This window comes from Brachyistius frenatus, unplaced genomic scaffold (assembly GCF_029030835.1).
Source record: "Brachyistius frenatus isolate BFR_SWC_R1_liver_20210118 unplaced genomic scaffold, ASM2903083v1 Contig_3, whole genome shotgun sequence".
NCBI lineage: Eukaryota > Metazoa > Chordata > Actinopteri > Embiotocidae > Brachyistius > Brachyistius frenatus.
The window spans coordinates 851,493-875,991 of record NW_027210602.1 but is presented as its reverse complement, the minus strand read 5'-3'; the positions used below and the strand labels follow the sequence as shown (position 1 = coordinate 875,991).

Sequence of the window (24,499 nt, the reverse complement as noted above, 5' to 3'; positions counted from 1 at the left end):
TGTTTTAATACACTTTTGATTGTATTTGTGGTCATGAGGCTTCTTTTTTTTTTATACTTAGTTAAATTGATTTTTCAGCGGTATTTAAGCAACTTTATGTGCAAAAATATCTGATTTACATGTAAAACACGAAGGATTGTTAATAAAACTACCCCACAAGTATGTAAATTGTAAAAATCAAATGTTATTTACACAATAAATAACTATGGCACTGCTGCATTGAATACTTTTACTCTTGGCTAAATTCTGCTCATAAAACCTAAAATAACATCATTAAATCAATTTTTTTTCCAACAGTGAAGGATTTTTCTACAAGGCTTTAGAGCTTTTTGGTTAGGTTTTGTAAGTATTATAATGAGAATCAGGCAACATTACAAAATAAAACAGAAATGGTATCAATATCACACAAATGAGCCAAGATAATGATGAAATTAAGCTTTTTTTTTGGGGGGGGGGGGGGCTATTTAACTAAACTGTAATGTAGTGGCAGTTCTGTATCATAAAAAACCCTCAGAGGTAGAAGTATACCAAGCTTTATTGAGCATTGCACTCATTCATGTACAGGTAATGTTGAATTTTTGTACAACCATTTATCAGTAGTGCAACTCGTGCAATGAAGAAAGAGAAAAAAAAAAAAAAAAAAAACAACAACAAAAAAAAAAAAATCCTTCAAGTGTTTTAAACTTTAGAGGAGCCGATCTGCAGTCCCCCCCCCCTCCCCTCCTTCCCCCCCACCCCCACACGAGGTTGCAGCTCCACAAATGTCTCGAGACATCCCACCAGACAGAATAAAAACCGGCTCATCATCGATAACGTCTCCTCCGGTCCTGTCCAACACGTCAGATGTGTTGCGCGAAGAGTTTCAGTTTTACAAATTGTACAAATGATACAAAGACCTTCTGATTTCTCTTTAAATGCGTCGCCGGTCGAAGCACAGGAGCGAATACATACATACACACACACACACACACACACACACACACACACACACCTAATATTAACAGTAACTAGTCCACAGGTGGAAGATGTGTCCGAGACACAAACACACCCTGCGGTTTAATTACCGGCCGTCGGGAAAACGCTTGCGTCCCTTTTCAGTGCAGATCCTGAAGGATGGGGAGGAGGCGGAGGGCCCCACGGAGGAGCTGCACCACACAGCACACGCAGATTTTTTTCATTACAAACGAATCAGACGCTGTAAAGAGCCAGAGGGAGGGAAGGAGGGAGGGAGCGAGGAAGGTCGGAGGAGCGCCCGAGTTCTGGTCATGCATTCGTCTTTGTTTTGAGTTTCACCCCTGAGCGGATTTCTATTTAAAATAAAAGAAGGAACACGGAAAACACTGACTTTATTTAACTGTTGGAGACTCGCTCCGAAGACAACGTGTCTGACTCTCTGAACGTGGAGACGCTGCAGCAGACATCAACATTTAATATCTAAATTTACAACCGCGACTCCTCTTGTGGCCTTTTAAATATACTGAAACACAAGTTTAATATCAGAGAACTACACCTGTAAACCCTTAAAAAATATCCTTATATCTGCTTTAACTGCACCACAGGACCATAAACTATGTACTCGATATCTGAATGCTGCATATAAATGCTAAACTGTAAATATTTTACTGTTTTAATCTGATTTTAGTGAGATGTTTCCTTTGACTCTGCTGTTCGTGTGAAATAAAACAAACCAAAGGATAAATGTGAGACCCGTGTGCAGAACAGAGATCGGAGTAGAAAAGAAGCAATGCTGTGGTTTTCGATGGCAACAACGACTTTTTGGTCTTCTTTGAGCGTCAGGGGGAAAAAAACAACCTCAAACCGGGTCAGTTTTTCTACTTTAAAAGACGTCTCGCTGCAGCGCAGCAGCACGTGGAATGAACGTGGGATCGTATGAAGCACTAAATGCCCGTCATAGTGGTTTTTCGTGTGTCGTGCACCTTCGGTCCGGACACCGGACCGAGTCTCTGCTTCTCGCTCTGGGAGGGGGGGGGGAAGAGGGACTCGGATCAGCTCGCCCCTCCGTGCGGATCTTCTGCCCCTGAATGTCAGAGGACGAACCGAACCTCTCGAAGGCGGAAAAACGAAGAGTCCGCGGATTACAACTCGTAATGGGAGGAAGGTTCTCTGTACAGCCGCCGCGTTACATTTGACGGTCACCGCGGCGACACCTCCGACCTCCGCAGTGCGGAGAGAGAGAGAGAGAGAGAGAGAGAGAGAGAGAGAGAGAGAGAGAGAGAGAGAGAGACAGAGAGAGAGAGAGCGACGTGGACCGGAGACGGACCGGGGCACCTCGGACTATGTGCTGGCAGCCTGGCTGAGACTCTGAGGGTGAAGCTGCTGCCGCTTCTGCTGCTCCTGGACGGCCAGCTGCTGGCACTGGTCCGACGTCGACAGCTTGTTGATGAGCGGAGACACGCAGTTCGCTGGAATGATCAGTCCTGCGGAGGAGACGGAGGGTCAGAGTCTGTGGACCGCGTTTTACATTCACACGTCTTTAAAAAGGGAACAGTTCAGGGGTTGTTGTTGTTGTTTATTTAATGATTTTCTTTCTGGCTGAAAGTTAAGAGATATCAGCCAATAGAGATGGTGATACTGGATTATTAGGGGCCGATGCATGTGCAGATATTAGGAAGTAAAAAAAAAAAAAAATTCCGATATCAACATATCGACTGAAACTTGGTAATAAATGATATTTTACAGTTAAACTTTGTCTTTAATAACTTCAGTTCATGAAAACAGAAAACTCCACAACGTAATGAATATTAATAAGTAAAAATTTAAACAAAAACGGAAGTCGAAAAATGACCCCAACCATCTTTTTTTTTTAATCTTGTTTTCATATCAGTCGACATCCTGGGACAACATCATCAGATAAAAATCAGCCAACTAATCAATCATCGAGCTCCAGAAGTTATTTAACACACACGGAGCCACAACTTCTCATATTTTAACTTTGTTTGCGCTGCAGTGAGCTTCAGAGCTCCTTGTTTCCGGTTCTTTCAGCTAAGCTCACCAGCTGCTACGTTCGTCTAACTTTTTGTCTAAATCTTCACGTACGTAAACCTGACCAGCCGAGACGGAGGAAAGCTACTCGTCGTTAAACCGAAGTTGATCGTCATAAAAACAACAGTTCATCTGCGGTTTACGGCCGCAGCGTCCTGATGGATGATTCTGGGAACCGAAGGACTGAGGAGGTCCAAGACGTTGCTGCTGAAGTCAACACCGATTTAAACCGGTTCTCAACAACAAAAGTGTCACCAGGTTCGAGGCCTGGAAGACCTCAGTAATACTTAAAAACAAATATGATACGCGTTTAGAGTCGGAGGGTGAACAGTCGAGACGATGAGCTGCTGTCACAGTATTCAGAGAAACCGTCGGCAGATAAAGACCGAGACGTCGGAGCCTTTGAACAAACATCAGTCTGCACCACAACACGTTTGTTATTGGAGGGAGACTTTAAAAAGTCTTTATATGAAACGCCTGTGAAAGAACACGGAAGTTCACTTTAAGACGTCTGCGGATCTGCAGAGACCCTGAAGCTGTTTCTAAAGTAGGAACATCAGAGGAAGTTCAGTGCAGATCGCGGAGAGAGAACTAACTCGTCTGATTTAACTGCTCCTTTGAGACGGACTCACCGACTATCCTCTGTCCGTCTTCGGTCCGGAGCCGGACGATCTGCACCTTCACGTTGGTTCCGCTGACCGGAGTGAGAACCTCCTCCAGCTCGTTCCACACGCTGAGCACCGAGCCGCACAGGACGTAGTAGGTCCGGCAGCGGAGGCCGACTTCACACTGCAGACCCACCGAGGCCTTCTTACAGTTACCACGCCTGCAGGAGGAGAGACACACACACACACACACATTTATCATTGACAACAAACACAATGTGTGTGAAAAAAAATACAAATAATCAAAGTACTGAAACTCCCCTCAGTTCCTTCTCAGGAAGAAGGGCAGAAATATTTAGTCTCATTTTCATTAAAAAAAAAAAAAAGGACCCAGAACTTGTGGTCACTGTTGTTATAAACAGTTCATTAGTTTGGGACTATTTTCACCAGCAGATGGATCCACAGTCTGGTGAACATTTCAGGCTGCAGGACAGTGTGTGTGTGTGTGTGTGTGTGTGTGTGTGTGTGTGTGTGTGTGTGTGTGTGTGTGTGTGTGTGTGTGTGTGTGTGTGTGTGTGATTAAATTATAATAAACTGCAGCATGTGTTCGTGGTGATAAAGGAACATGTGATCTGTCATTTTAGATAACGTTGCAAAGAAGAATAAAAACTCATCAGTAGAATAGACTGTGCTTTTGGGGCGTTTTTATGAGATTGTTTGGCATCAAGATAAATAGTGAACATACCAATAAGCATGAGAGCATATCTTTGCTGACGACTTGTACTGATCCGTCCAGTGTTGCTTGGCGTCTTCGGACATGACCTGACGGAACCAAACAGGAAACGTTTTTTTTTTTTTTTAAATGACTCCTCACATTAAATATTCTTCTCAGTGTGTTTAAAAAAAAAAGAAAAAAGAAAAGTCGTCAAACCTTCTTAAACTTCTTCTTGATGTCTGTGTACGTCTCCAGTTTGAGTTGCCGGCCCGTGTTTGGCCTGTAAACCAGGAACAGCCTCTTCTTTGTGTTCAACTCTTTGATCAGGATGGCTGTCTTCTTGTTGTTCCTCATCTGGAAACCAAACGCACACGTTTAATTGGCGACAACTATTTTTCCATGGAAGCGAAACTCCTGCAGGTCCTGAGATAAACAAACACTTCTAGTGATAGAAAACTAAAATAAAACGGGACTGAAAGTGCACAAACTGCAGTAAAAACAACCCATAATGCAACACTTGTGCAGAAGATATGTTACGCTGGAGTTAAACTATACCTGATGTTGAGAACTCAACATAAAAGACTCAAAGATTCAAATCTCCGATCAAACAATCCCGATTTGAAAATGCGTCGTAGTCAGTTTAAGGCTTCGTTGAAACGACACGTTGGCTTGCTGGCCGCCTCGCCGCGTGTCCTGCGTCCGTTTGGAGCGTCGGTTGTTCACGTCCTCGGAAATTAACGCAAACAAGTCCAAAACCGTTACGTCCGCGCACGGCGGAAAACGCATCAGTGACGTCCCCCGTCGGTTTGTGAACGTGATGAAGCCTCCAGTTCAGATTCTGTCCGTCACCGTCTTGCTAGTTCGGAGCGGTTTGGAGCAGGAAGTGACCATATTTGGACGAGCTGGGGGGAGGAGCCAGCGGTGGATCTGACTGATCCGATTGGAAACCTGACGATGCTACGTCCCGCCCACCGATAGCTGTAGCCTGACTGCACCACGGGCCTGTCAATCAAACAGACAGCCTGAAGGACGCAGGTCGGATTTTCTCACCTGCACGTAGAAGCCGTCGTCTGGTCCGTTCTGTTCGGCCCAGGCGTGCGTGGCTTCCTCCCAGGACATCCCCCTCTCCACGCTCACCTGGGGAGGAGACGCACAAGAGATACAGAGTCAGGCGACGCTGCTGTGATCCGACAACATCCTGCGGGGCTTTTAAACACACGAGAACCTACGGTGTAGAGCTCGACGTGTCCGGATGTGGTGTAGCCCGGCGTGAGGAACTTCCTGCAGTCCACCTTCCTCACCTTCTCGTCACCGGAGCCGAAGTCTGACACGACACAAGGCGAGAGGGAGGAAGATGTTGTCATTTTTTTTTTTTTTTTTTTTTTTAAACATACATTTGATACATTTCAGGTCCAATGAAGCTCAGAAACCAAACCTTCAGGGCAAACAGATGATGAGAAGAAAGGGCTGTAAATAATTCAACATCGTCTTGCCCCAGATTCGGCTTCTTACCCAGGATGCCCATGTCGTATCTGCCGTTCTTCTTGGCCTCCTGGATCACCGCTGCCAGCGTGTCGGAGAAGTACTGGAACAAGGCGTTCTGCTGCTGCACCTCCATGCCCAGAATACGGTTCAGGAATTTCCCGATGTTGTTGTAGTCTGGAGGCAGAGACAAAGTCCAGTTACACATTTACCACAAAACTGCACCGTGAATCCAACACCGTTCCAACTAGAAGTCAAATTCTCCGAATAAAGTAAAACTGTCATCTTTGTGCTGATCAGACAAAAATCCAGCCACATTATTTTATTCCCAACAGTTTGTGAGCTTTATGTACTTAAATAATAAAATATTTCTTCTTAACTGGGTCACAAAATTAATACATTTCTTAAAAGCGGTCCCTCAGCCACTCTGAAGGGCGGACCAATCAGCGACCAGCGTCGGTGGTTCAGTGCTTTTGTCCCCGCCCCTCCTTCGCTGTGATTGGGTGAAAAGTGACGATGACGAACGCAGCATTTTTACCCAAAGTTAAAAAAATTAGATTCCAGGAAATAAACACTCAACATCCTCGTCACGCTGCTGCCGTTTGAATGAAAAAAAAAAACATAAAAAAACGCAACGTATGCCGATTGGTTCAAATTAACCAGTAAGATGGAACGACTACGAACGATTCCGTAGATTCAAGCAGTACATTTAGGTCTGGGTACGCCAGGCTAGCTGTGAACAGCTCCCTCTCCCACATTAGAATACATCAACGGTAGTTTTACAAACATTAAATCAGATTGGGTTTTTTTCCACCCCGAGTTGTCGTTTTTGAGCCGAAGCTCTTGAGATGTTAATTTTCCTGCATGTTTGCCTTCGTTAGCAGCTGCAGGAAAAAGACCCGCGTTGACCGAAGTGATTGATGAAAACAAGTTCAGCAACACCAGATAGAAAAATACTGCATGGAGAATATTACAGTTTGATAAATGGGAACTCAAATTTTTAACTAAAACTAAATGATATTCCAGGACTTGGACCAAATTTTTTTTTTAAATTCCTGACTTTCCATGTCTAGAATAAGACTTTTTAACAATTCCCTGATTAAATGTAAAAGTCGTTGCGACGTCATATATTTAAATTCAGTTTTAAAATCACCTTTGTCCAGTGTTAGTGTCCCCGATCTGTCCTCCACATTTATGAGGCCCACACCTATTAAACCGCCCTGAATTTCTACAGAGGAGAAAAGAGAAAACAAATTAGTTGTTGCTCAAAGACTCAAACAAACCAAACGAAACAGACTGCAGTCTCCTGCGCTGGTTCCGTCGTACCTTTGAAGAAATCACCTTTAAAGTTTGAAGGCGGAGTCACTAACGGAGTGTCGAGCTTCACGATGGACTTCATGACGATCTCCAGAGCGTTTCTGCCGTACTGCAGCGGAGATACATTATTATTTATTTTTTTTCAAAAAGGGGGTAAGCGAGTCACGTAAAGACGACGACGAGACGTTCAGTCTGACGGACGCTCGGCGTTCTTACTTTGTTGTCGAAGTTAAACCTGCTGAGATCTCGAGTTTCCGTCGCTCGTCGGTCTCCGTGAGTGAGAGCTCCCTGTCACGAGGAACAAACACGAGTTAACCGGTGTGTTTTTTTTTTAATAAAAGATAAACCTCTCGGTCAGGATTCAGACTCCTCACCAGACTTTCTAGTCTCTTGGCGACTATAGACGCAAATCTCTGCTCCCCCGCCAGCTCCGATATCAGGAAGACGTACTCCGGAGCCGTGACCTGGTTCGACCTGTGAGTTCTCCCTGTGTTCGCACAGACAAACACAAAACAGCCATTTTAATTATGGGGGACAAAAAAAAACCAACAAAAAAAAACGACAACATTTAAAGTCCGAACGAGCGGTAGGTGTTCAACCGTCCACTGACCGAACTGCTGGATGGCTCTGTCTGCGCTCCACGGCAGCTCCAGAGTCATGTGGACTCTCCGCCGCTGGTTCTTGACGCGCCGGTCGGCCTGCAGGGAGATTCCTGAGCTGGCGGCCTCCGAGATGATGGAGATGTTCTGGTTTCGGGAGGAAGACGAGTAAATTTGAGCTTTTTACAGACAAAAAAAATAAATAAAAAAATAAATATATATATATATATTTTAAAACATAAAAATGTTAGCTTCTTTCCGTCGGGAAATAACCGACACACACACACACACACACATCAGATTTCCAGCAACAACACGACTCGTCCAAAACGTTCACAAATGCAGGGCATGGACTTTAAAAGCAAAAATATTGTTCAGTAACAGCTCAGAAGTAAAACGATGATTAATGCTGCCGGACAAGAGTCTCGTATATTAATCGATTTAAAAAAAAAAAAAAAACTTTAACTGTTCGAATAGTCGAAAATCGTGAAACATCTGAGTTTATTTGTGCATAAGTGACGTATTTCAAGGTGCTTTACATGAGATATAAAAAAAAAAAAGAAGAAATTAAAGCGTAAACTGTAAGAAACAAGTAATAGTTTTATAAAAAAGTAAACAAAAAAGTCTTTGGTCTTGATTTAGAAGAACAGAGTTGCAGCCGACCTGCAGTTTCTGTGAGTCTGTTCCTGATATGTGGAGTTTAAAAGCTGCTTCTCCATGTTTAGTTTTGACTCTGGGGGTCAAAAAGCAGACGAGCTGACTGACGGGGGTCCAGATGGTTCATAACGTGGCAGCATATCAGGAAATGTATTTTGGCCCTAAATCGTTCAGACATTCGTAAAACTGACGACGAGCGTTTTGAAATCAATTCTTTGACAGACGAGCAGGAACCTTATTTTCCCCATCAGATAATGTCCGGGTGTAAAAGTTCCTCCAGCACACGGTTACACAAACAAGCTGATACATGACACAAAACACTTTAAAATGCCAGATGTAGCATAACGCTACAGAAACAATAGCGTCGTTAAAAATGATCTCCTTACAACATAATCTAGTTCTTCCTGTGCAAACAGAACTAATAAAATAGTTCCTGTGTGAAGTTCCTGCCATAAAAACACATCTAGTCATAAATAAAGTTGCGTTCAGAGGCACTAATACGTTTGAATGACGATGAAGCAGCAGCGGTGGATTTCTGCAATTTGATGTGAAATCACTGCAGCAAAAGATTGAATGATTGTCACTGTGAGAACTTTTCAGATGAGTCACAGTGTTACAGGCTGCTGTGTAAACCTCAAGCCCAAAACCAACACGGGGTGCAGCTGTTCTTTGGTCTGAACCAATCCTCAACCAGCAGTGACGTCACCCGTTGGTTTGTGAACATTATGAAGCCTCTAGTTCAGATTTTGTCCGTCACCATCTTGTTAGTTCGGAGCGGTTTGGAGCAGGAAGTGACCATATTTGGACGAGCTGGGGGAGGAGCCAGCGGTGGATCTGACTGATCTGACTGGAAACCTGACGATACTATGTACCACCCACCGACAGCTGTAACCTGACTGCACCACAGGCCCGTCAATCAAAGACACACCCCCAAAAACTTTTTTTTTTTTTTTTTAAAGATTATTTTCTAATTAATGATGGATTATTTTCAGATGGACCTCCAGAAAACTAATAAGAAGGAGTGACTTTAGCTAACAACACCGAGATAACTGGTGGAGACATTTTATTGACTTTGTATTTGATGAGAGAAGTTGAATGGGAGTCTATGGAGCCGGAGGCTTTTTTTGAGCCAACCTCTAGTGGCCCTCGGTGGTATTGCAGCTTAAGCCACTTCTGCATCGGCCTCATTTTTCAGACTTTTATATCCAGTCGCACCAAGTTTCCAACAACATTCCACCCGTTTCTACCATAACGACTTTTTGTACCTTCTCTCCGTCCATGAACCTCTGCTTCTCGGTGAGGTTGAGGATTTCCACCGGGACGTCCAGCTCGGAGCGCGACTCGTAGGTGATGGTGCCGTCGTCGTTGCTGACCACGCGACCTTTACGGCCCGTCATCTGGTGGCAGAAATGGAAAGTTAAAAATGGTAAAAAAAACAAAACAAAAAACGACACTTGCCATTACACAGAAGAAGTGCAGGTGTTTGTACCTCGGCCACGTTGTCGGGTCCTCCCAGCTCGTCGATGAGCTCGTCCAGCGTGTTCGGCGGCAGATCCTCCGCCAGCTGATCCAGTTGCTCCAGCAGTTGTTTCTTCATTTTCTGGGCATGTTCCACCGCGTCCTGACTCGTCAGGCAGCTATCGGGCGGACTCTCAGCCTTGACTTGTGAAGGAGGAAGAACAATGCTTTCATTAACCCTGGGGAGGCTCCCGTCGGGAGTGTGGCGGATTCACCCGACCGTGTTGCGTCATGCTCACCTGTGGCGGGCACGCTGGGGGGGATGATGGAGGTGGTGAAGGCGGGCCGGGAGGAGCCGAGCCCCGAGGCTAACAAGGCACTTTGAATGGAGTCCGGATCGATGCTCCTCCTTCTCTTCTTCTTCTTCTTCTCCTTCCGTTTCTTTGGTTCCTTTCTGATGAGCCACGGATCTACGAGTAGAGAATTCACGCTAAATATTCAACGTTACACAACAAGTAGTTCCCGACCCGGAGATCCGATTGGTCAACTGTACATTTGGAACAAATCGTCACGGGAAATATCCCTCCACCTTCTCAATAGGAATATATAATTAGAATTTAATTTCATATAACATGTAATATAATGTTATAATGTTGTTTTTACTTATTGTAGGTGTATTAAATGTGACCCATTTGGTGAAATCGGGTCTCTTTTGGTCCTTTTTGGTCGCTCCGAGCACCACGGATAGTCGCGCACTTAAAATCCTAGCGGCGGCCAGCTTGACCGGTTTGGTTTTAACACACGACACGGTGCTAAAATCTTAAAAACACCCGAGTCCATGGATATCGTTTTTTTTTTTTTTTTTTATCAGATATCTTGGTTACAATCAGACTGAGCTAGCTGAGCAGTTTAGTGTTTCTATGTGTTGTATTTATTCAGTTTGAGAAACCATCTCTAGAAAGCAATAAAACGGACTAGAAATCCTCTCTGTTGCTAGGGTCGTTACTAAAGGTCGGACTACTTCCTGGAGTATTAAACATGGCATACGTTACATTCACTTCTACTGACGTGACTGATTGTTTTCAGGCTGTCAGTCATAGCCCATGTGTCGCCATTGGAAACGGAGATCACGCGAACAAAAAGTTGTATACTTTGAGCCAATTGCAACACAATATGAATACGTTTTATATTCAGTTGGTAACTCGTTGTATAATCGCGTCACTGCCGCGCCAATAAAGACATTAAAGCCCGCCCTCTCGTGTAACGTTGCCCAATCAACAGCCCCCGTCGGCATGCTCACCGTCCTCGCCGTCGTCGTCGGACTCGTCTCTGAACGGGTTGAAGTCGTCGTCTTCGTCCGCCGAGCTGATGGACTTGAAGCTGTCGTCGCTGTCCTTTCCCGACTCTTTGTCCGAGTCGTCCGATTGGCTCTCCTCCGAACTCGTGCCCGACAGACCGCCGTGCTTGCGTGGCCTCTTCTTCTGCGGCTTCTTGACCTCTGAACCTGGAGGGGAGAGACGATCAGTGAACAAACGGGAAAAGTTACAGAAATGAAAATGTTTTTTTTTTTTTTTTTTAGGAGTTTTAACTTGACCTATTTGACGTCATGGTTTTTCTTACCTTTCCGTTTCTTTCCTTTCTGCCCGGCCTCGGCCTCGCTGGGAGACGGCGTCTTCTTCGCCGACAGGTCGATGCCCAGCAGGCTGTAGAGCTTCTGTCGGTCTGGAGCTGGGAAGTGCTTCTCGATCAGCGACTGCAGCACGCCTCTGACAAAAACAACGGCACGTTATTGCAGAGATAAAAACACACATCCGTGGCGTTTGAACTGCGGGAGAAAAAGTAATCTGCATTCGGCTCGTACTTCGCTGTTGACACAAAGTCGTTGAGCTCTCCGCCCCCTTCCTCCAACGCCTCCAGAGTTCTGGCTTCGCCGGTGGACTGAAGGCCAATCACGATGCACTGCAAAGGAAACAGCTGGTCAGGGTTCTATAATACGGAGCATCACTGTTCTACTCAAACGTCGTATTAATCTGGGAAATTAGGATTTCGGTATTTTCCGATACAGCTGGTAGAGAAATGGCAATCGTTTGTTTTGATGTTTTTCTTTACTATTAGAAAACTGCAGAATCATCATAAACAATTTTAATATTCACTCCAAATCCAATTACTGCTCATGTATGCATGTATTTTGCTTGATATTGTCCTTAATTTCTTACATTTTTTTATTGTTTAATTTATTTGTAAATTGCTTGTTTATAAGTCTTTTGGTTTGATTTGTTTTGGTTTTGTCTGATGTTCAGCAGAACTTTTCTCGTGTATAAATACACAAAATAAATCAGTCACTCCAGTTTTGCCGTGATTGTTTGCGATCAAAAATGTTTGATTTTACAACAGCTTTTCTCAAAAATAACAATGTAATTAGTAAGAGTAAGAGTTTTAAGTGAGCTGCTATTTACTAAAAATTACTTCATAATAAATAAGACCTAATTACTTTTCTATGAATATAAGCACGCTGCACATCACGGAAATAGCTACGGGGCTCATATTTACAAACAAAATTCATAAAGTGACATAGCTTCAAAACAGAAAGACGACATCTGCCGTCTAAACAAGAGCCTTTAATACTTTTTAAATCATATTAACTCAACACAAAAACAAAGTGACGTCTCTTCCGACTGGAAGTGAGGATAAAACTAATTCAACATTATTCCTCGTTCCCATTATAAACCACATTTCCCACAAACCCCGTCACTTCCTGTTGTTTCCCGTCTCACCGGTCGGGCAGCGCGTTTGTTTTGCTGATCGACTATAAATGAGGAGTTAGTTTTGTTAATAAAGTGAATTTTGTTTGGTAAGATTGTCTTTATGTCATAATATCTTCAGCCCAGATTCTGCAGCTTCATTTCATATTTTAACTCAATTTCCATTTAATTTTGTGCGTTTTATTACTTTTCTAATGACATTTTCTTGCTTTTAAAGCACTTTCAGCTGCATTTCTTGTACGAAAAATGATATACAAATAAAGTTTATTATCATTATTAGAATAACTGAGGAACTTTTTTTTGCGGGGAAAAACAAAAGAAAAATCTTGCATGAACTTTGCAAAATTTGACAAATATTGCAGCGATTGCCTGAATTTTTGTAAACTGTTGCGACTGAGAAGAAAATGGTGATTTTCCTGATCAACAGAGTTCAGCGGAGTAATTGGATCTCACAGGAGGTATAACTCGTATCTGAGGAGTGCTCCCACCTTCCCGTTCTGGACCTCCTCTCGGGCCAGCTGCACCACTCGGCGGACTTTGGAGGCGATGCAGAGGTATTTGAAGAACCTCTGGTGGGCCGACCAGAACTGACCCCACATGGACTTCTTCATGCGCTGCTCGGCGTCCATGAGGTTGGCGGCCTGCTGGAACTTCTCGCGCGCGCTCACCCACTGGGGACGAAAACAACGAAGTCATTAACAGCGAGCGCGAATCAAGAGACTGAGAAAAACAAAACAAACAAAAAAAAAAAAACACGATGAGTTTAAAAAAAAAAAAAAAAAAAAGGTGCTTACCAGCCTCACGGACTTGTTGTACATGCTAATGTACTTCTGAGTCAGCGGAACCTCCTCTATCTTGAACGTCACACCTGTGAAACTCAGCTGCCTCGCGATGTACATCCCCCTCAGCTTCATGTCCATGGCAACGATCTCCATGGCGCCAACACCTCTGCGTTTCGAAAGGAAAAACGTAAATGTTTGTCAGACCCTTTTAAAGTCTGTAGACATTTATTTGTATTGCCGCTAGCTGCTGAAAGCCGAACCCACCTGCGCTCCACCGCTTGGATGAAGTTACCGAACTCCCTGAAGGGCGTTTTGTGGCCCCAGATTCCCAGACGGTTCATGTAGGCCATGTTTCGCGGCTCAGAGGCACCTGGGTAGAAAAAAAATAAATAAAAAATAAAGTGACAACATTTTCAGTTTAGTGTCGAAACAGATTCACCACCTTCAGACTGACAATGAAGTCTCATATAACCAGATTTATCTCCGCCACGCTGCACACAGATATCGCTTTTTTTTTTCTTCTTCTTCTTTTAAACCAATCACAATAGTCTCGTGCTACGCCGAGCTCAGCATGCAGTGAGGATGCTCACTGATGTGTCAAGGAGGAGCTTGTTTTGGTGGAACATTTGCACGGTATTAAAATGGATAAATTCCTGAAAAAAAAAAAAAAAAAAAAACACATGAAATGTGATTTTTTTTTTTTTTTTTTTTGCTACATCTGGAGGTGGTTTGAAATGATACCAGTCAGATTTCTACAGATGCGTCTCAGTCCGGATGCTCTGCCGGCTCAGATCGCGACACATGATGACATCATTTTCAGAGAGAGACAAGAGTGAGCACAATCTATGCTAACGGCTAGCAGAGCTATCAGAAAGGGGAGAGTTTCGTCTCTACGGAGGACAACAATAAGCTGGACAGTTTACTGTTGGCCACATCACCAGCGTAGCTACTTCCGTTACCACGACAACCCATGCCGATAGGTTGCCGACGCCTGGACACGGCTTAATCTGATCTGTTCACTTGCAAAAATAAAAAGTGCGGAGCGGAGAACTCGCAGAGAACACGGTGGCCGAGTACGTCTACTGACCTGTCGCACTCGCGTACACGACCCGAGCCTTGGGGAGTTTGTTCTGCAGCTCCAACACGGCGAGCCCCGTTTTCGTCGGTTTGGAGGATCCGATCGGACACACGTTTTTGGCTTTGTGACACTCGTCGTAGACAATCTGGAGATGTTTGGGGTTAAAGAAAGTCATCGCAGTTCTCACGTATATCACTTTCAATATGATTTTAATCCGACGTTTCAGGAGCATCTTCTCTCTCGGTGGCCTTAAAAGGATACGACTCCGTCGTAGTCCTCCCCACACCAGTGGAGCAGCTGATCGAATCGGGTTTTGTACTTCCCACCTGATTGGCTCTCTCCGATCAGGGAGGAGTAGGTGGCGAAGATCACGCCCTTCTTCACGCTCCCGTTGTGTTTTGAGGAGATTTTTCCGTATTTGAACTGAAAATGTAAAAAAAGTAGAATCGAGTCATGCGAGCAGGTGAACGCCTCTAATCGGTCTCGTCTGCGCTTCATTAACGCATCGTCACCTTGTTCAGTGAATGGACTTGGATGTTCTTGGCGCCGATGTCCCTCAGATCCCGTTCGGCGTCGTACTTTAGATCGTTGGAGACGCTGAACCTGAACAGAAGACCACAAAACATCAGTGGAGGGAGAAAAAAAAAACAACCAAACAGTCCAGGTGTTTGTAATCGCCGCTTTTAAAATATAGCGCGACGGATGCGGGTGATTTACCAGAGCGATCTCTTCCTGCCCAGAAGGTAGTTCTCGTAGATGATGCCGGCGATCGTGCGGCCTTTCCCCACGCCGGCTCCGTCGCCGATCAGGTAGGCGGCTCGATCGCCACTCGGGAGGAACGTCTCGTGTTGCTGCAGTGCGACGACGTGAGAAACGCACAGTTAGAACTCAGGCAGCTTAAAGGCGTTGAAGTGTTCATTTCTGCACCCGATTTAAATTTGTACTGAAAACGAGTCATTTCAGTCATGTTAAATTTTAGACAACAAAGACTGAAAGGCTTTTTTTTTTTTTTTTTTATTAAGAGTGTTTTTCGAGGGACTTGGAGAGAACCCAGAAAAGTACCAAAACACACATTAAAAGGTCAATATTGGCACTGATACTTTGATGTCAATATATGATAAAAAAAATAAATTAAAAAAAAACTTTTTTTTTTCTATGTCCATTTTTAATAAATCCAATTTAAAAAAAAACAACAACAACATCAGGGTAACATTTTTGTTGTTTTCATGCAGTTTAGAGGAGGAGAGGGTAATCCAGGTTATTTTGCATAGCTACAAGTAGATGAGATTTAATCTTCGTAAAAGCATTTTAAAACAAAAAACGGTGGATCACCTGACTGCACCACAGGCCTGTCAATCAAACAGACACGCGCCCCCAAAACACATCTTTTTGAAGCTTATTCTCTAATTAATGACGGATTATTTTCAGATGGACTGCCAGAAAACTAATAAGAAGGAGTGGCTTCATCTAAAAACACAGAGATAACTGGTGGAGACATTTGACTTAGAATTTAATGAGAGTCTATGGAGGCTTTTTGGAGCTGACCTCTGGTGGCACGCGGTGGCATTGCAGCTTAAGGAACTTCTGCATCGGCCTCATCTTTGAGGCGCAGTCTCACCTCGTTGCTCAGGCTTTGTTATAAGTAGTGTCTTACTTCAGTGTGCGAGTATAGCATGCAGTGAATTAATGGGTTGTCTGGTAGGTGAAGACCGGTAGTTTAATTGCAGTATTGTGTCCATTAAAACTCATTGAGCCAACAGAGCGTGTTTTGTGAAACGGTGAGATTCTGCAGGCGGGTTGTTGTATAAGACTTCTTTTCTCTTTGAATGTGAAAGAAGAAGTCCTTGAACAGCATCTGTCTAGCGTTCACCGACGACACGAGCGCCGCTGCTTACCTGTGCTGCATACGTGATGGCCTCCAGCTGCAGTGCCGACAGGCAGCCGCGATCGATGACCTCCTCCGGGATGGTCAGCCGGTACCACACGTCCGGAGGGTTCACGCTGGACAGCGAGCTCGTCTCCACCACGGGGTCGGGGTGCCTCAGGCCGATTTTCACTGTGTCGGGACAGACGGCGGATTGTGATGCGGATTTGACGGAGCGGTATTGATTTCAGGCCCGACGCAGTTTTCACACAATTCATTCTGTTCTCATTCAGCTCGAGCGCCTGGCTCGTTTGCCGCCGCCGTGACGGAGTGAATACTGAACAACTAATGTAGACCGCCTGCGCAAACATCACACACACGGTATCGACCTGACTTGTCGTTTCCAGGGAAACGTGTCGAACTCGGATGGAAACAACGCTTCGGCTCAGAAATGCTCGTTATAGATTTTTTTTTTTTTTGCAGATATTTATCGTCGCCAATCGGAGATGTGGATTTAATTTTAAACCAGATTTATCATCCTGTGTCAACTCAACAGTTTTACTTACGTTTCATTGGCATGTACTCCGCATACGTCTCCGCATGACCCAGCTCGTCCTCCTCTTCCTCCTCTGGCTCCTCTTCCTCCTTCATGCCCGGGGGCTTCTGTACACGGAGACGTGACATATTCTCCTGATTTTAATCATCTCCTGAATATCTACGACATCTGTGTCAAATTATGATTAAATGAATATCGCAATACGAACCAGCGAAGGCGAGAAGTTCTGCAGTTTGAGGTCTTCGCTGATCCAGATCTTCGCAGCATCTTTACCCAAAACTTCTTTCTTGATCCCGTTGTTCATTTCACCTGAAACGGCGACAGAGAGGAGATTAATGCCACCTAAAGGACTGCAGAACATCCGAGTGGTCATTTTCTCGCCTCATAATTCCGATTTTTAAAGCACTTATTAGCAGAGCCGCTATAACAGTTTGGACATTTTCAAAGTTAATTATGTACTAATTAAATGTGGACAAGAGAGAGTTTACAGGAATATAAACACATGAAACTTCACATTTTACATAATTTACAATTATTTTAGAAAAAAACAGTCCGCCTACATATTTTGTAGTTGATTTCCTCTCTTAAGGCGTTTACCTAGCGAGGGCGTTTTTTTTCTTGCAAATAATTCACACGCAAATGTATTTTTTCAAACGTTTGTTTTTGGCATTAAAACCTTCACACAAACTTCAAATATTAATCAGTTAAAAAAAAATAAAAAAAATTGGTATTAACTAAACATTCAAATAATAAATAAAAAAATTGTCAGCTGCCAGACTAATGACAGGAAATCCTAATAATATCACTGATTAATTGCTGAACACATCCCGGCCCTGGATAAGTAAGAAATAGATGTGTGGTTTGGTAAATTAGCCAATAATAGATACAATTAATTAATTTCAAATAAAAATGCTGTAAATAATGTTACTATCAACAGCAGAATAAAGAAAAACTAGTCAAGACCTTCGTAAATAAAAATCAAGACGTTCTAATGCCTTCGAAGGTCTTTTTCAAAGACCCTTAAATCACTGCTTTTAAAGACTTCAAGTAGGAATCAAAACACAAAGATGATCATGTATTTTCACACTTAAATAACTTACCTGGACCTGTGGCCGTTGCCGTAGCAACCGGTGGGGCAATATCAGGCGGAGGCTTTAGCCTCATGAGCTCCATCAGACTGTTGCCCCTCAGACCAGCGCTCTTCACGTTCCCCGTCCGAAGGAGGTCTTTCAGCTGAATCTGCTGAGAAAACAAAACGTATAATCAGCACAACCAAGAGGAAAAACGTTCCACTGTGACGCGTTTAAAAAAATCACAAAAAAAACAAAACACGAAACGTACCTGATCTCTGTTCGAAGGCACGACGGTGGACGCCGACGGAGGAGTGCCGGCGGAGGAGGGCATGGACGACCCTCGCAGGGCCGAATTGGCCACGTGGACCACCTTGGTGACCGTTATGGTGTGTTTGATGGGGTTGGTCGCCGATTGTTTGGTCGCAACAGCTCCGAGCGACGGCAACTGATTCAGCTGATTTAAGACAAACGTGGTGGTTGATGGCTGAGGTTTGTGCTGACGGGGAAAAGAAATACGAGAGTTCGATTTATACCACAAAACAGCAACTGCCGCATAACACATCGTGGCTTGATGTGGCCGTTAAGGGAGCACTGGCGCTCTGCAATCTCACCCTGATTGTAACGATGGGGACTGCAGCTGGAGGTTCGGGTCGAACGACTTCCACCGCCTCCGTCCCCACACCGACGTCCAGGGCACTGATGGAGATAGACTGGGAGAGGGACACAAATGGCAGCATCGACAAGAGTTATAGAAATGGTAATAAATTTGCTTTTTTTTTTTCCCCCTCCAAAACTATAAGGATGGAAGATCGCCTTACTTGCTGGGTTGTAGAGGGCTGTGCAACATCCTGAGAATCAACATCCAATATCCCAATATCGTTCGGGCAAATTCCGCTCTCGCTCAGAGCAGCGAGGAGTAAATCCTGTCCGGGATCCATCTGTGAATTAAACGGAGATAACTTTATGGTAACGATGTGGTTTACCTGGATGCAAAAATAACACCCCGACAACGATAAAACTGCAATCAAATCATTTAAAATGGTGAAACACCTTGTGGATACATCAATTAGTTGATTAACAGTAAATAACCCAGTTGAAACTTTGATAAGCAAGTGTTTGAGAGTTGTTCTTAACATAAACATTTCTGAAATGTTTCAGTTTTCTGCCTCTCAAATGTGAAGATTTACAGCCTCGGCTTGTTTATGACAGTGAAACAAAAATGTTGGAAGACCTGTCGGGTTTTAGGAAAATGTGATCAGCCTTTTTCCCGCTACGTTCTGACAAACGACAAAGCAAACAATTTGGCGGATTAATCGATAATAAAACATAATCGGCATCTGCAGTTACAACAATTATACAATAGGGCACAAAGAAAACATGACACGGCACATTGTCCTGGTGTGACGTCACAATCAAGACACTGCAAATTTTTATTTCAGCCCATATACAAATTTTAACATTATAAAAGATGAGAAGTTCCATCAAACTGCTCGATTTCCCCCCCAAAAAAAATTCCCCTCGGGGATTAATAAAGTAACTACCTAACCTAAATAAAGTCAGTTTTAGTACAGTTTTACCAGAAGAAGAAAAAAAAAAAAAAAGACTCATCTCTGATTGAATAATTTACATAGTCCTGATGTTGGTAACATCCAAAAGCATATCAATAATTTTAAATGTTATTTAAAATATTCAAAAGTAAGCAGATACAACCGGCTCTGTTTACAAAGGAAACGCAACACAGTCATGTGACCAAAAAAAACACAGGAATTAGAAGATGTAAATAAAAGAACATTAGAATTTGAAAAAAAAAAAAAAAAAACCAGCCCCAAATGTAAAGCACGTGTATAATCACACAAACCATGCAATGTGATAAACAAAGCCGAATAATAAACCACTAAATCAGTTTCAGTTTCGTGATTAAAAAAAAAAAAAAAAGAAGAAGAAAAAGACCAAACGTGCGTCGTTTAACTTAAACAAACAGTCAATGTTGTTTCACACTGATGTGAGCGAGGTACGAAGACGATTTTAGACTTCAAACTCACCGCAGAGGGACACAAAAATGAAACGCTAAACACCGAGAGGAGAAACTGAAAAGTCTCTCCCGGGTAACACTAAACAACACCGGAGTTACAGATGTCCACGGGTGCCGGCAGCGTGCGCGCACCGGTGTGCTCCGAGGCTTCGCTCCAAAGTGACCCAAAACAAGACACGTGTTTGCGATGCCTCGGCTCTCCACTTCCTGCTCCCTCCGACTCCACGTAGCTCCCTTCCCCCTCCCTCCCCCTCGACTCCTGGCTAGCTCGGCCGGCTAGCAACCTCATTATTTACGGCTTACAGGACGCGGTGCTTATAGCGGTGTGTTTTCGGTGATCGACGCGGAGGATGAGCACCGGCTAATCGCCGTCGCACGCGCGCGCGCGCGCGCGCGCAGCTCCAGCAGGCCCTCGTTAGACCACCGGGAGTGACGCGGCTAATCGGTGCTAGCTTTGAACACTAACCGGGGCAGCTGAGAGACACTTGCGCATTCACGCGAGTGAGAAGTCGCACCGAAACTAACCTGGAGCTCATTTTCAGACAGAAATTCAAACATAAGCTTTTGGCAAAATGTTGTTAACCGTGGAGACTTTTTTTTTTTTTTAAACTCCTTTTCTTTTTCTTTTTTTGTGTGTTAAATGTCTTTATGCATTTATTCCCTGATGCTCACGTGTTTTTGTTGTGACTAATTTTAAGGAACATTTTTGCTAACATAACACCTAAATGGTTTTCCTGCAGGTGCACAGCCTCATTATAAGCTTTATTTTTTTTTCTTACAATGTTTGGTGATTAGTAGTCTTGTGGAAGTAGCTGCATTTGTAAATTAATATTTTAATGGTAATAGTCCAATATTAAAATGCATAGTTTTGAGTCAAATAACTGCCAACCACAGCACCTACTCCCTCCTGAAACCTGGGAAGACCCTGACCTAGAGCTGGGCAATATATCGATATTTTAATTGTATCTTGATATGAAACTAGATATCGTCATAGATTTTGGATCATATCATGATATGGCACGAAGTGGTGGAAGAAGTATTCAGATATTTTACTTAAAGTAAAAGTCCAAATACTACACTGAAAATACTCCAGTACAAGTAAAAGTCTTGCATTTAAAAAACTATACTTGTAAGTATTATCAGTAAAATGTACAGAAATTGCACTTTGTCTGTTTTACTGTTGATGTTTTTGGATTAATATTCCTGATGCGTTCATGTACATCTCAGTGCTTTAGTTAAGTCTGACTACTTTATCCTGTCAAGTTTTGTTTATTCCACAGAAACTCAATAAATTCCACGAAATAGTTTCATCTTTTTTGTGGTGTCAACAAATAGTTGGAAAGCAAATGATATTAGAAAAGCAGCATATCCGAGAAGGTTTATCAAATCAAGCTCAGCACACGGAGGAACATTGTAGGCTTCAGTTTAACACAAACACTCTTTACATTTAAAATCACCAACTTTGGTGAGACATGTTGTTGTTGTTTTTTTAACCTGAGAGAAATTGTATGAAAATCTGTAACCTGAACAGCAACTAAAGCCGTCCCGACAAATGTGGTGGAAAGTACAAGATTTACCACCGAGATGTAAGTGGAGTAGGATTATAAAACAAATGGAAATACTCAAGTAAAAGTACTTCAAAATTTGAACTTGGGTACAGAGGTTGGGTACATGTACACGGTTATATTTCACCACTGGATGTGCGACATGTGTGTTGTTAAAGCAGCATGAGAGCAAGTGATGCAATCTACGAACCTACCGGGCTGTTCAGGCTGTTTTCCTTCACCCGCTCGGTCATTACGTGCAAATTAATAACGATTAAAAATGATCAGAAATCTCCCTCCGCTGTCGCTGCAGCGTCGACGTCGGGGCTATTTGGTGGAAATAATATCGGGCTGTTGATTTTGTTCACGTCGCAGTGAAGAGTTGTTGTTTTGTGGTTTTTTATCTCCGCGTCTGCTTGAAGTTGATAACGAGCCGCCGATAAATGACGTTATTAATTAAAACTCGGGGCTCCAACGCGGAGTTTTAAAACACCTCCGTTTCCGACAGTACGGTCCTTCCTTCCTTCCTTCCTTCCTCTCTCTGTCTCTCTCTGGCCGGCTCCCCAAAGCAGCTAAACGCCGGAGCAGCGAGCTAAACGACCCCCTCACGTTGTTGTCATGTTGTTCGACGGCGCACCGTGTCATTGCTCGCCGCTAGCTTAACGTTAGCAACGAGCAGCGTCAACGGCAGACGAGCTAAAAAAAAAAAAACACCAAAAAAAAAACACACAACGCCAACTTATAAAAACGTATCCGTCGAGTTTCACCGCGCGACGACACGTTTTTGAGTTTCCGCCGGCGGAGAAGCGACGCCGGCGCGAGGCGAGCGGCCCCCGGGGCGCGGGTGAAACTTACTTGACGGTTGAACGGCCGCTGCGGGCTCGCGGTCGGCGGCGCTCGGCAGTGCGGGGTTTGTTGTCCTCTCCGCTCCGCCGCGCTCACGCCATCTTTTTATCAAACGCTCCGCCGCATGCGGGTCACGTGACGCGCAGGCCGAGACGGCCGCCGTCTTCGCGGTCCGGTTCTTCGAGCAGCGACGGTTGAAGCGGGTCTCTGAGCGGCCGCGGAGCGTCCCTCGACGACAACACACCGGTACGAGCCGGAAATTTAGCATTTTTTAAAACGTTCGCGCAAACTGCAAACATAGCAGAGTCAGCGAGCTAATACCACATCACGTGACCCTGCCAGGTCTCGGCCGGAAGTGACGCCGGGGAGGTTTTCTTCTTCGTCGTCTTCTTTCTCTTCCCCTTCCGTCTTCTTCCTTTAATTGACTGAACAAAAATGTACATTGGCTGATTTCGTTTTATTGAACTGAATTGTTTTATCTGAATGTTTCCGATGTAAAGCACTTTGTAACACTGTATTTCAAAAGTGCTTGAGAAGCAAAACATATTATTGAACTTGCTACACCAGGGCTGTAGCCAGGATATGCATAAAAATGATGTATATTTAATCATGAAAAATAAAATGAATTGCGTTTATAATATTTCCCATTATTTACTGGGTAAATATTACAAACAGCCTTAGAGTGTTTCTTTTTTACACTTGAAGCAAGAGAATAAAAAGAAAAGGATTTAAAAAAAAATCATAGACATCAACATACAAAAAAGAGGAGTTAGAATATGTAATTTATTACTTTTCTTTAAAGAGGCATGAATGCACAGAGTACACACACATATCAATATAAAAAACAGCATAAAGAAAATAAACAAAGCAACAAAATAAAGTTAAATAAATATACAAAAACAAAAGCCCATGAATTTACCCTGGTTTTTGATATCCTTCTGTCTGTAAGTGCTGCTCTACGGAAACGATGAAGGAGATGCTTTCTGTTACCAAATTTTACATTTATGAATATGAAACACAGCTAAGATCATAATAAAACAGGTCATGTGTGCTTGTTTTTCATTCTTTTAGCTTTAACAAAAAATTCCAAACAACTATAATTGCCAAAAAAAAAAATCCCTCAGAAGGAGAGACAATAAAGAGGCAGTTCAGACAACAGGGAGCAGAAGGTGGAGGAGGAGGGAAGAAACTGGATTAATAAAACAGAATTTGAGTAACTAACTCATGCTCCTGCACATGCAGTAACACACCTGAAAATGGGAAGCAATTATTTTATGCAACATCAGATGTAATTCAATTTTAGAGAAGCTCTTCATGTCAATGTGAAGTGAATAAAATCAACAACTTACAAAGCAAAGTGCAGCTACTCTCATCGTGAACCTCCAGCTGTAATCACACTCATTTTCTGTGTCAACTGACTGAACAACTGGTTTCCTTGAGTGCGTGTAAACACAGAGTGACTCAACAATAGTTTGCAATTCCTGCCACAGATTGTGGAGTAGATCAAAGTCTGGACTCCCGACTTTTAATCATTGTTATCTTCATGCATCTTTGGTATTTCTTTGGGGGATTTGTTATTTTGCAGGAAAATAAATAATCAAAGTTGGAGTTTGATTTCATTTGCAGCATTTATGTGACCTTCCAACTTTACAAGGCTTTGTAGAGTCAACTGCACAAAAGCTCAACTGTTTCTCATGAAACAATAAGTGTTCAGGCAAATATCAGGCCAGACGTCATGTCCTTTGTTGCTTTTTACACAATGAACCTGGCATTTAGCTTAAAATCATTTGCACACAAGTGACTGTCTGTGAGACATTGTTTGTGAAAATGTGATGGTTAACTGGAGTGTAATTTCTGCTGAACAGTGGAAAGAGTGCAGAGTTTAAATTGCCATAAGGTTAATTTGTGTCCTTTGTCTTCCAAGACTGGAGAGTCTGGAAACAGAGGGAAGGAGTCCAAACCAGATTTTAGTCAACAGGGCCACGGAAACTGAAATAAAACAATGAAAAGCATGAATACATAGTTAGATCTTGATTTTTGTACCCGATTACTTGGATTTATGAATGTCGCTTGGCGGTCGAGTATAAGATTTTATTTTATTTACGTTACAGATTAAACAGAAATGA

General features: G+C 43.3%; 1 protein-coding gene across 5 annotated transcripts; it reads right to left on the bottom strand.

Annotated features, from left to right (window-relative positions):
• Positions 1-734: 734 nt before the first annotated feature.
• sbno1 (strawberry notch homolog 1 (Drosophila)) lies at positions 735-22,721 on the bottom strand. 5 transcript variants are annotated; one of them, XM_069701026.1, is made up of 33 exons: positions 22,383-22,721; positions 18,770-18,889; positions 18,563-18,661; positions 18,220-18,447; positions 17,979-18,120; positions 17,087-17,187; positions 16,889-16,985; positions 16,354-16,514; positions 15,176-15,309; positions 14,971-15,061; positions 14,720-14,881; positions 14,468-14,603; positions 13,645-13,750; positions 13,393-13,546; positions 13,087-13,269; positions 11,698-11,795; positions 11,457-11,602; positions 11,137-11,340; positions 10,136-10,306; positions 9,868-10,040; positions 9,644-9,775; positions 7,733-7,868; positions 7,497-7,609; positions 7,339-7,410; positions 7,132-7,231; positions 6,959-7,033; positions 5,836-5,982; positions 5,553-5,647; positions 5,374-5,460; positions 4,540-4,677; positions 4,354-4,430; positions 3,636-3,829; positions 735-2,438 (listed from the first exon to the last, which is right to left on the bottom strand). In XM_069701026.1, exons 2-33 carry the CDS (start codon positions 18,887-18,889, stop codon positions 2,296-2,298), a joined length of 4,215 nt encoding a protein of 1,404 aa, XP_069557127.1. In that variant the 5' UTR covers positions 22,383-22,721; the 3' UTR covers positions 735-2,295. The 5 variants fall into 5 exon arrangements, with proteins under 5 accessions (XP_069557127.1, XP_069557100.1, XP_069557119.1 ...); XM_069700999.1 differs by lacking the exon at positions 22,383-22,721 and adding an exon at positions 21,743-21,911; XM_069701018.1 differs by lacking the exon at positions 22,383-22,721 and adding an exon at positions 21,743-21,911 and having other exon boundaries at positions 7,147-7,231.
• Between the last annotated feature and the right edge of the window lie 1,778 nt (positions 22,722-24,499).